This window comes from Acartia tonsa, chromosome 1, assembly GCF_053477335.1.
Source record: "Acartia tonsa isolate MP-2025a chromosome 1, ASM5347733v1, whole genome shotgun sequence".
Taxonomy (NCBI): domain Eukaryota; kingdom Metazoa; phylum Arthropoda; class Copepoda; order Calanoida; family Acartiidae; genus Acartia; species Acartia tonsa.
In genome coordinates, this window is record NC_137260.1 from 37,114,962 (window position 1) to 37,127,542 (window position 12,581).

Sequence of the window (12,581 nt, forward strand, 5' to 3'; positions counted from 1 at the left end):
TGCTGAAAGAAACATCGCAAAATCAAGTTTAATTTAATATTTCTATTTGTTTACTTTACAATTAATAAGGAATAAAGAGAAGAACCGTTTGATTAAAAAAATACTTTCTGCGATTATATTTTTACAAATGGATTGTTTAAATTTGAGATTTTTTTAATACTTAACATGCAACCACAAAAAGCCTTCCTCTCACATAATTTTTAAGATAAATTAGAAAAAAGAGGGAGGGGTTAGTTTTCATAAAAGTAATAGAATTAGTCATTTAGTTTTACCTTAGATTAGGTTGTTATAATTAGGTACATGAAGGTAGTGGTTAGAATACATTTAAGGGAAAACATTAACGCTTTTCCATTACGTGTAAGGCTCAAACTATTCTATTGTTAATGTGTTGTTACTTATTCATATTTTGTTTGTTTTTCAGAAAGTATTATGCTGTTTATTTTGTACCCAATAATTATCTGACACTATGGCCCTAGCGTATCTTTTGCTTGTAAATCTTGACCTAAACAGTTGAAACTGTCATAACTTTTTTATTTTTAGGAGTTATGACTTAATTTTTTCCTTTTTCGAAATGGGATTACATGTATTTTAAGAGGAAAATTTATTTCATCAATTCTACTGTTGTTTTACCAAGATATGCAAATTTTTGATAAAAAAAATCGTTTTTTTTACTCAACGCAGGGAGGGAGAAATTCAGATATGACACATGCTAATAAATTTGAAGTGCAAGTAATACTTAAGTTACATGAAATCTAAAATAAGTTTTGGAAAGGTCTTAAAAATGCCTAAAACATTTTGTTTAAATTTTGAAAATATTGCCCACCTCCAAGCCTCCAATACCTTATATTTAAGGACTTCCAATTGCCCTAAATAAAATTAAATATTAATTTTTTTATAAAAAAAATAATAAATGAGGCCATAATTAAATTATTTATGCAAAAAAATTATTAATTTATCTTAAATAAGACCAAAGATATGATGTTTTTAACACCTACTAAAAGGATTAATTTTGTCGGGATTTGGGCAAAATATCACGTTGACTAAAGTTGTTTACAAAAGATACACTACACTACGCTGCAGGGCCACAGTGCTGAAAGCACTTTTTTATCATTAGGCTCAAATTATATGTTGTTTTAAAGATAAATAGTCAATAGTTAATTAAGAACAACAATAAATCCGGAAAATGGTAACAACAAAGCAAAATTATTTTAGTTTACTCTGCAGATTTTCCTACCATTATTTTTCCTTTTTTTTTCAGATATTAACTAAATAATGTATTGAAAGGAAATACAAGATATCTAGAAACAGAAAGGTATTTTTTTCTAATTTATGCAATAAGGATGACAGCACTTATTAAGAGATCAAAAATATTATATTATTAAGATACATATTAGTTACCTACCTACTCAGAGATATATTTCAAAAAAATCTATGATTCTTTCTCATATCGTAGCTGAGTGAATCACATTTTTTCCATTGAAATCGAATTTATCGTTATTGCATTTTGGATTGATAGTTACTTAAAATAGGATATATAAAGTTGTTGTTTACAACAATCTTCTATACGTAAAAGCAGCAAAGTATCTCTTCATTAAGATATTTAGATATTGCCAAATAAAAAAAATTTGGTCAGGTCAATGTTAAAAATTCTTTTACTCATAATCATGTCTATCCATTGCCCAATATATTTTACTAAGACATATAAAAGTTCACTACTCTAAGTTCCTTAACTCTTTAAATTCACTTCGTGCAACTATCCATTTGCTTTAAAATAAAAGCTAAGTAAATTCCATTTTCCTGGCAAAAAATTTATGGTTTAAGTTAATAGATGCTTAAGGGTAAAATGAATCTTCACATTAAGATTCTTACATAACGTTACAGACGGATAGACAAAGTAAGGTATAAAGTAGCGTCTTTAAACTTTTTTGATAGAATTGTAAATTCTTTATTTTTTTCAGCCGAAGAACAAATTAAAAATCCACGATGAATGCTTGTGAGTTATGCAGTAAGACTTTTAAAACAACTAGTGAACTTAAACTTCACATGAGATATCATACAGGCGAGAAACCTTTTAAATGTGACTACTGTGGAAAGGCTTTTGCAAGTAGTAGTCACATGAATACGCATAAAAGGACACACACAGGTGAAAAGCCATACAAATGTGAATTATGCGAAAAAGCATTTGGTGATAGTAGTGGCTTAAGAAAACATCAGATATCTCATGCAGGTTTTATGCCATATTCTTGTGATATGTGCGAAAAGAAATTCGCCCAGAAAGCCCAATTAGTACAACACAAGAACACTCATACAGGTTACAGGCCCTTCACATGTGAAATTTGCGACAAGACGTTTTCTCAAAAATGTAATTTGACCAAACACAAGTGGACTCACGAAGAAGAAACTCCATTTAAATGCGATGAATGTCCAAGAATGTTCTCATGCAACAGTCATCTGACTGCTCACAAGAGGATTCACACTGGTGAGAAGCCATACTCCTGTGAAGTGTGTGATAAAAAGTTCTCTCAAAATGCTGCTTTAATAAAGCACAGGAGACTTCATACTGGGGAGAAACCATATACCTGTGATTTATGCCAGAAATCTTATCATGAAAGCTCTGGCTTTTCAAAACACTTCAAATCACTCCAACATCTTAAGATGTTAGAACTATGCAAGGGTATGGAACATCCTTCTGGGTCTAGTGAGGAAGTCAGTAACAGTTATATTGATGGTGATGAAGTTGATGTTAAACAAGATGTTAACGAAGATTTTGTGGCAGAGGATTTTCTCTCTATCGAGATAACGGCTGAAAATGTAGAAGAAAACATTAAACAGGAAATAAAAGAAGAAGATTGAATTCATAATTTGTTTGAGATTATATCTATTTAAAGAAAAGACAAATAACTTTAAGTTTTAATTGAAATGTAATTTTTATTTGTAAAATAAATGTGGATGTATAGATGTATATTTCAAAAAATTACCTGCCCCGAAGATCTTAAAGATTTTAAAAATTTCATTAAACTTTGCTTCTTCAATTACAATCTTAGAAGCTTTTGTGTTTAGCTTTCTTAGTTTTGGTTAGTTTTTCACTGAAGGGTTAAAGTGGCGGCAATTATCTATGTTCAATTGGATTGTTTTTAGTTTTATAATACGATAGATAAAATATTTATAAACATGATAAAAACATAGAAAACGAATTTAATTGAAAAATAAGTAGAAAAAATTGTAGCTCATATACTTATTTAGATTTGTTTGTAATTTGCTTTTTGTTCTTTTACTTCATTATTTGTATTTTGTAATATATTTTGCTTCTATGATTTTCTCACTATTTGAATAGATTAGGTACATATTCATTTTAATGCATTAATAATAAAGAAATAATCTTTGTAAATAACTATATGTCTCAATGAGTCCATTGGATATGATTAGATTATCACTTAAACATATTTTTAATTAGAAAAAAATAATATTAGAAGATTTTATGTTTTTATATTGTCTTATGTAAATGGCTGCTACCCATGCTGAGATAATTAAAATTTTCAAATTCAAAATTTGGATCTAGTGCAGTTCACGGTAAAATGTTCCTGGCTACGATTATCTCCAAAAATCGATGAATTTTAAAAGCTGCTAGCTGCCGAACTGCTGAACGTACATATCATGCCTGCACACTGTTTTAATGGGCATAAGAAGTCCTACAGATAATCTAAAACAGCTAAGATTCTACCGTGAACTGCACTTGACCCAAAAAATTATATTTGGAAGACTTCCCCCTCTAACACATGTTGAGGTGTAGCTACTATTATATTTTATTGTACTATGTTGTAAAGTTCATTAATTATATTTTGTCGAGTTTATTTTTCATTTAGATGAACAATACCTATACATTTTCAGATAATAATGAAGGAAAAAAAGATACTTGTAAAGCGTTGATATTTGTCTGCATTGAAAAAAACAATAAGATAAATATCAATGATTTCTTTGAAATTACATTTTTATTTTTAATGAATCCTTATGATTTAATGTGAAATGGACTTGTAAATTTTGTTTCTTGATATATGTGTTACAAATAATCATCTAGTAGACTAGTATATACTTCTTTTGTTCATTATTCTTTAATGCCTTAGATGAAATTGAAAATATTTGATATGTAGGGTCTAAATTAATATAATTAGATTTATGCTGAACACAAAACTTGCAATACTTCTTTTAATAGACCAATTCTTTTTTTCAGATTATGAGATAGTATCATCTGGTAATTGAGAAAGTAGAATCACAATGTATACTTGTGATATTTGTGAAAAGGGTTTCATGAATCCCAAAGGATTAAATGCACACAAGGGGGTTCATGTGTTAAGAGGGGAGAAAAATTACTCTTGTGATATATGTAACACTGCATTTTCACGAAGTAGTGAATTTTATACCCACAAAAAGCTGTATCACAATCAAACAGAAAAACCCTATTCATGTAATTTGTGTGACATTTCATGTGAAACAAATTATGCTTTAACTCAGCATAAGAGAATACATACGGGGGAAAAGCCTTTCTCATGTAACACATGTAACAAATCTTTTGCACGTGTTGCTAAATTGAATGAGCATAAAAGAACTCGCCTACACATGAAAAGGAAGGAAAATGCTAGCAAAATTAAAATTCAATCTTCTCCTACTAATTCTACTAATAATGGTGAAGATAGTTTTAGAGAATTAATAGAAAATGAAGAAACTCTTGATGATGATTTTATCCCTGTTAAAGATGAAGCTCATAAGTAAAATGAAAGAGGGGCAAACGAATTTTTTTTGCTGAAATCTTGTAATTGATTTTTAAAGACATGTTTACTTTGGGTACTTTAGACTTTTCATAGATGCTTTTTGTCTGAACTGAGATTAAGATAATTCCTTGCAACTACTGCCCTTTGCATAACAATATTGTGGTTTTTATTCAATGGTAGTTAGCATTTAAAGGCAACATATTTTCAAAAGTTTCTTATGGGATCTTCGCAAAAAAAAACTCTACCCATCAAATATTTGTGAGATATTTTTGTTAATATTATAGATGTTAAAATTTTTAATTTTGAAATATTTTCTTAAAAAAAACAACATTAGATCCTACATGATGTAAAAAAATACAAATGAAAACCTGAAAAAAGTCAATTTTCGAAGGAAATGTCTTTTTTGGCAAGATAGGAAAGGAATCACTGAACTGATCATACTACATTGAATTTTGATGTACAAAGATTGTATTTATTTTTTTTTTCATAAAGAGATATTGTACTCCCTATTGAATTTTTGCTTTGTTTTTTATTTTAACTGTAATACAAAACAATTCCTATTTAATACAATACAGTTGTAATTTTTTTTATTTTATAGTTTAAAGAATTATTTGAGAAAGTTCTGTTACCGTTTATAATTCTCCTGTAAAAGATAAAAAATATTTTTGTTTTATGAATATACCTACTTGTCTTATTTTTAATTTATCACTGAAAACCGAATTAAAATTCACCATGCTAAACTTCTAAGAGATAACTGGATAATTTTTTTAAGTTTTAATTTTACATTAGTATATGACTTGTAAGTAGCTAATGTTAGTCATATTATTTATTTTCAGAAATAAGAATGTAATGAAAAATTTATCTTGTGATTACGGAAACTTGACTCATGGGTAAATTATTTTTTAGATTAAGATGTTGGATTTTTCAAGGTTTCCTAATTTTTTTTATGGGGGGGGGGGGGAGGGAGGTGCAAGGGGTAGAAACTGGGGTATTTTTTTCCTTGCGGGGGAGGGGAGGGGGCATAAAAAGCTTACTTAAGAAAACTTTATTTTCTTTCCTTAATCTATTATCTTTGTATCTCTTAAGTAATATTTTTATAAGCGAGGCATCTCTGTAATCAAATCCTAAAAATAAAAATTAGGTTACCAAATTAAGGTAATACATAATTCACGCTTAATGTATCCTTACATAAAAGTAACAGGATCTATGTTTTTCTGTACCGAAATAATATAATATGTGTATAATATATGCGCATATGTCATAGAAATATTCATTGAAAATCTTACAGCCGAGAAATTTATTACCCAATAGCGTTACGCAATAAATGACTGACTGACGCACAAACAAAATGAATTATAGGGTATCTACCAAAAAATAAAGTCGGAATAAATCTTTAAACTATCGTTCTTATGTTTTAGGTTCGAAATTAATTCAACAACTTTGAAGCCATCATGAATGCTTGTGATTTCTGTAACAAGGAACATCCATCCAAGAGTAAACTTAAAGTCCACATGATGACGCATACAGGGGAGAAACCATTCTCATGTGATCTTTGTGAAAAGACGTTCATAACAAATAGTAATTTAACAGCACATAAACGGATGCATACAGGCGAAAAACCATACAAATGTGAAGCATGTGAAAAGACATTTCGGACAAGTGGTGAGTTAACTGTCCATTATAGGCTTCACACTGATGAGAGGCCATTTGAATGTGATTTTTGCGACAAGGCATTTTTGGACAGTAGTGGTTTGATAAAACACAAGAGATCACATACTGGTGAGAAGCCATATCCTTGTGATACATGTGGGAAGGCATTTTCTGTTAGCAGTCATTTGACTGTACACAAAAGATATCATACAGGAGAAAAACCCTTTTCTTGTGATCTATGCCAGAAAGGTTTTTACACAACTTCATCTTTAACAAAACACAACAAATCGGGACAACATTTGAAGAAATTGGAATCTATAAATGAAACATTACCACCTCCTGGTTTAGTTGATGTTAAATTAGAGATACAAGAACATGAAGTTACTGCAGATGATTTTCTTTCCATTAAAATGGAAGCTGACAATGTTGGATGAAACGATAAAAAAAAGAAGAAAAATGGTGGGTGGGTAGAGCTTAATTTTGCTGTAGATTTTTTCTGTACTTACATAAGGGAGGGAAAGGAGATTGCCATAAATTAACCTTCCCCTCATCTTTTATTATAGAAAATTCTGCCTTTAGTCATGAGAGGGATTTTTTCATTAGATTTGTTTTATTTCATCTTGTCTCCAAAACTTTTTTCAGGTATTTTTAAGCTGTAAAATGCACAATTTCTTAAAATTATATAATCATGCACAGCAATAAGTAAGGTTGGGTTCAGATCTCGTGATCCGTCCTCAAGGCTATCTGAGGCTAACAGTTAAGTTTAGGGTGAATTCAATTCAAGATGTAGACTTGCACTATTTTCTGGAATTAAAAATATATAGGTACTTAATAATTTTTTCAGGTACAAAACCATCCTGAGAATGGGTATGATAAATTGTGAAGTATGTCAGAATTAAGGAATTATCCAAATCAAGCATGATCTTTCACATGAAGGCGCATTCAGGCGAAAAACAATTCGCATGTGATATTTGTAATAAAATGTTTTTGCGTTACAGTGAATTGGTACGCCATAAAAGAATACTCACGGGCGATAAACCTTTTTCTTGTGACATATCATATGTTATAAGTCATTTGTCCAAATTGTCAATATGACCGCTCATAGAAGGATTCGCACAGATAAGAAACCCTTCTCGTTCTCATGTGATTTAAGTCCAAAGACTTTCTATCAAAAGAGTGAGTTGACTCGAAATACAAGAATTCATTTAGGAGATAAACCCCAATCTTGTGATTTATGCCAGAAATTTTTTACTCCAGATTAGAATTATCACAGCACAACAAAACAACAATTCATCTTAAGATGTTGGAATCTTTTCCACATTCACATTCTGATTTTATTAACATTGTTGATTATGCTAAATTTAATATTTAAAAGGAGGAGAAATTTTACACATACCTTTGCAGGAAATAAGTAGAAAAATTAATATATTCAAGATAGTAAATAAAATGATATCTAATAATTCATTTTTACATTTGAAATATATATAATATTATAATTTTCTTGCATATTTTCTATACCTATTATTTTTTGTAGATGGATTTCTATTTGTGTGTCCAGTAAAATTTTAGTAAACTCTGGACTGATGAGTTAGGGGGGGGGGGGGAAGGGTTGGAGTCAACCCTCTCAGTTTATATTTAAGAGAATAAGTTATGTTACTTGCGAAACCACTAGACTAGTGTATGAAACAAAAATGACAACATATATTGGTAGCGAAGCAGAAAATGCAGAACAAACAGTAGAGTAAGACGATGTAGAGTAGATACTTCCTAAGAGAATGGATAAAAAATTAACCGTCTTATCACTTACATACAGCAGCCAATTAATTATATTTTCCTCTAAGCAAATACGAACAGACATAGTGAATTATTTATATAGTAGCTACGCTGCTTGAAGGAGGTATGAAGATATTTGTTTTTGAAATTGGCTTTGGTGCCAAAGTCTAAAAAAATGAATGGCTAATGAGTGAAGACGATGCTAATTTTAATAATCCACCAGATGTTCAAAATATGTATCATAAACACATAACAAGAAACAAAATATAGCGAAGTAATCATAGATTAAAATTAGATGTTAGGATATGTAAAGCATTGAACAATTGTTACTCTAAAAAAGTTATTAGATGTTTTTCAGCCTGTGTGTTCCTAAAGATCTCTAAACATTAGTTCTGTGATATTCAAGTAGAACTATGTTTAGTTTCTACACCACGCTCTATATAAAGTTTCTATAAAGAGGGAGGTCATTTTCTAGTAAATCCCGTAAAGGTGTGTGTTATAAGGCCTAAAAATAGTAGTAGAACGATAAGGTGCTCTATATATTTGTATTCCCTATTGAATAGAGCAATAGGGAAGAAATTTTTTTTTTTTTTGTTGATAACTGTTCCTGGAATATCTTGAAAAATAAGAAATTTCTATCAAACGCTTTGTTTGGCTCAAACTGACAAAAATTAAAAAAAAATATAATTATAATAAATCAACCTGTAAAGAATGGCTTCTTACTTTGTTTAATGGTATAGATTGTTCTTAACCTTTACATTGTACCTATAGAAAACATTATTATTATAGTTATATTTTTTTTAAATTTTTGTCAGTTTGAGCCAAACAAAGCGTTTGATAGAAATTTCGTATTTTTTAAAGATATTCCAGGTACGGTTATAAAAAAAAAAAAAAATTTCCCTATTGTTCTATTCAATAGGGAATACAAATATATAGAGCACCTTATCGTTCTACTACTATTTTTAGGCCTTATAACACACACCTTTACGGGATTTACTAGAAAATGACCTCCCTCTTAATTGAACCAAAATGATATTAACATAGTTTGGTTTTTAAATTGACCAAACTGTATGATGCAACATTACATAAATTCATTAAGCAAGAAAATATTTACTTACAGAGAAGCTACGCACTAAAAAATACACGTGCAGTGTACACCCCCCCCCCCACACACACACTCACACACAGTTTGTGTCTTTCAATTTAAGAGATTAGAATTTAGGTGGGTTTGGGTAAAACTGAAATACCATCTCAAAACAATTTCACCAAGAATAGATTTTTATTAGTTTTATCTCAAATTTAATCAAATAAAATTTATTTTAACTTAATTCATTCAAATCTAAGTTAATTTTTCAAAGTATTCCTTATTTAAAACCATTTCCCACAAGCTACCCTTCTTTCTTATTTAGAAAACCAATTTTGAAATATTCATATAGGGTATGAATTATGTTATTACTAGCGGCTACGCCCCTAGAGGCCTCTAGTGGCACTTTAAATTTTTTTGTTTGTTAAAGTCTATGTTAATTATTTATGTTACGATACCTACCATATGTTACGTTGAAGTCTCCCAGATTTAAAGAAAATTTTCAATTTTTTGTCATTTCTTTTGGGAGGGTGGTAGTACCCTCCCCCAAAATAGTTAAAAACCTTCCCAGGACATATGAGAATCTACCCTGTTAAGGAGAACCCGATCGGTTCAGCGGTTAGCGAGATCCTTCGGTACAGACACACAGACAGACAGACAAACATCCTGTTACTTTAGTATAAGGATAGAAGATTCAAATCAATGTTTATCTGCACACTAAAATAAAAGAATAAGAGTATTGATAAAGTCAGATAAAATTATGCACAATTTAGCGATATCAGGGTTGTAATTTGAATGTAAGAAATATTAGATATTAACCCTTAAAAGAACCTTTCGATTTACGATTCGATTTTCTTAGAACAATTCATTACCTATTGTAATGGGACTATTCCTATGCTGCAAACGAATGTCTATGATTTAAAATCAGTGCACTTTATTCATTTAGGTTTAACAAGACCACACATGCACAATCACTTCTCACTGGAAAAAGCTTACAATATTTGAAAACAATTGGCAGAATACTACAGCCTTCTATCTATAATTTTAAAGATTTATAATAGTTAGTCATTAATCGCATCGTATTATAAACAGCTTTCCATGAATATTAAATTGAAAAATTTTAAGATCAAAACCCGTTTTGTTAGCCCCGAGGGTACAAAGGCCAGAGCTAACCAAACTGGTATTAATTTATGAGTTTTTTTTTAATATTTGTAGAAAATTGTCTGTAATACGATGCTCTACCGGTTCTAATCAAGTAGATATTAATCGGTTTCGAAGCCTTACTAGAAATGATGTTATTATTGAGTTATTAAATTTGATCGTTACCTTTAAGCGGTAAAGTATTTCACTTCATTAAGAGTTCTCTGAAAAATAATCTTTGTTTCTCTTGATTTTTATTCCTTTTTACAGCTGGTTATTAAAATGCAGAAAATGGAGTGTATGAGTCAACTTGAAAGAATAGAGGGAGGGGTTATTGGACTGTAAATTACACTGGTACCCAAAGCTTAATAGATATTTAAATAAATATAAATATTATTCTTTGTTTAAAAATCCTTGGGTACTTTTATAAAATCTTGATTGGTTAATTAAAAACTAGCATTGTCTTATCCTTTAAGATCCTTGGTTATCTTATGACTAATTACAAGAGAAATCTTATAGAGTGGTTATTTTTATAAATCATCAATTGGTCAAAGATTTTAAAATTGTGATATTTACATTTAGGCAGTTTTGTTGATGTAAAAATATACTACTTTTTTCAACTTCGTTTTATAATTTAGACCTTTCAAGATAAGATAATTACATTGCTGTAACGCATTTTAAATTGCAGCAGAAAGTACAAGTTTTAACGGTTTTAGTTATGGCGCAGCTTTGGCAGATATATGAAACCATCACCTTTTCGATGTCGAGCGGATGTGCTAGGTTTCGAGCATTTTTATAGCTCTAGATGAAATCTCTTTACTAATCTGACTAATGTGCATCAAAAAAAGATGCAAATATAAGAGATAGAGTAGGCAGGCAGTCAAATACATACAGTGTTCAATTAGATTAGCAGTTTTTAGGATAGCTAGATTTATGTCTAAATAAAACATTAGCATTCTTTTATCATAAAGAGTGAATGTATAATGTACATATATAAACGTTTAAGCAATCCGCATTACATCTTTCATGGTTAGATGTCCTACTTCTTCAACAATCTTGAATACAAAACAATTTTGTCTGAAGCATTTTGATAAATTATTCCATTGCATTGGTAATCTATATTTTGCGTATTTAGATGAATACTGTCAAACATGCCCCATTCCTCAATGCACTCAAGATAAGATAACATGCGGTTTTGGCTCAATATTCTTTTTTTCTTCAGATTTTGGATTTTTATCAAGGATTTTTAACAATTGAAATGATTTAAACCAGAGCATTTGAAAATTAAATTGAAAAGCATTTTATTTATTCAACTAACAGCAAAGTAGGAGTAAGGTAAAACGTTAGAAAAAGTCAATTCTATAGTCATTATACCTCAATCAAATATTTAATTCATTACTATTTTTTTTTTCACTAAGAAAACAAATGTTTTTAGATTTTCGATGTTTTTTATGTTATTTTTAAAAAGCACAAAACCTTCTACATGCATTGTTGTAATATTTAATAGTAAGCTTTTAATGCATTTCATTGAATTAGGGTAAAGTTTCTTTTCAAACCAACCTCTATTATATCGAACAGATTTTTTAAATTTGGAAGAAACTCTTGTGCAGTAGGGATGCAGTTTATATTTTCTTGATATTCTATCCTATAAAATAAAGTAGAAAGGTATTTTTTTCACTGTATCTGAACATCTGGAAAATTGCTGGTCCCAATGGGTAGGTTTATATATCATATGTGTTGTGGATTTAGGCTATTTTTCTGACATATCCGTTTTTCTCTAAGAGACTAGGGGCGCTAAAACTAGTAATATTATATTTCTATAACTTCTTAACTGAGCTTAAAATAATATTAGGGTTTTAAAAAAATAAGTAGCTAAACTTATTAAAGAATATATAGTTGAATAATCTCTGTAAATAAAAGGATCGTGTTCTTTGCTTTAAATATCTACCCACCCTGTTTTAAACCCCCTGTTTAATGGGCATGTTTACGCCCTTGAGTTTTGATAATCATGATCCTACAAAATAGTAAATTTTGTTGTCTACTAAATAGCTATTTGTATATGCAAGTGTTTTGTGATGATATTATTCTTTTCTTCAAGCCATAATTGAAAAGATTTAAAACGGGGTGTCCACAACTCATTGCTTTGCACAGGAAGAACATTGAAACAA

The 12,581-nt window shown here is 29.7% G+C and overlaps 1 protein-coding gene and 1 long non-coding RNA gene across 2 annotated transcripts; both read left to right on the forward strand.

Annotated features, from left to right (window-relative positions):
- The first annotated feature begins 1,255 nt into the window (after positions 1–1,255).
- Positions 1,256–3,851, forward strand: LOC145318505 (uncharacterized). The gene is made up of 2 exons (XM_080159794.1): positions 1,256–1,312; positions 1,959–3,851. Exon 2 carries the CDS (start codon positions 1,984–1,986, stop codon positions 2,851–2,853), a length of 870 nt encoding a protein of 289 aa, XP_080015920.1. The 5' UTR covers positions 1,256–1,312; positions 1,959–1,983; the 3' UTR covers positions 2,854–3,851.
- A 1,747-nt stretch (positions 3,852–5,598) lies between these two features.
- On the forward strand, positions 5,599–7,912 carry LOC145318508 (uncharacterized). Its single transcript, XR_013879362.1, has 3 exons — positions 5,599–5,656; positions 6,185–6,875; positions 7,261–7,912. It is a non-coding gene; the product is annotated as an uncharacterized LOC145318508 (long non-coding RNA).
- Positions 7,913–12,581: the final 4,669 nt, after the last annotated feature.

Coding starts and splice junctions, on each gene's coding strand:
- LOC145318505 (XM_080159794.1), top strand. CDS start 1,984: ATGAATGCTTGTGAGTTATGCAGTAAGACTTTTAAAACAACTAGTGAA.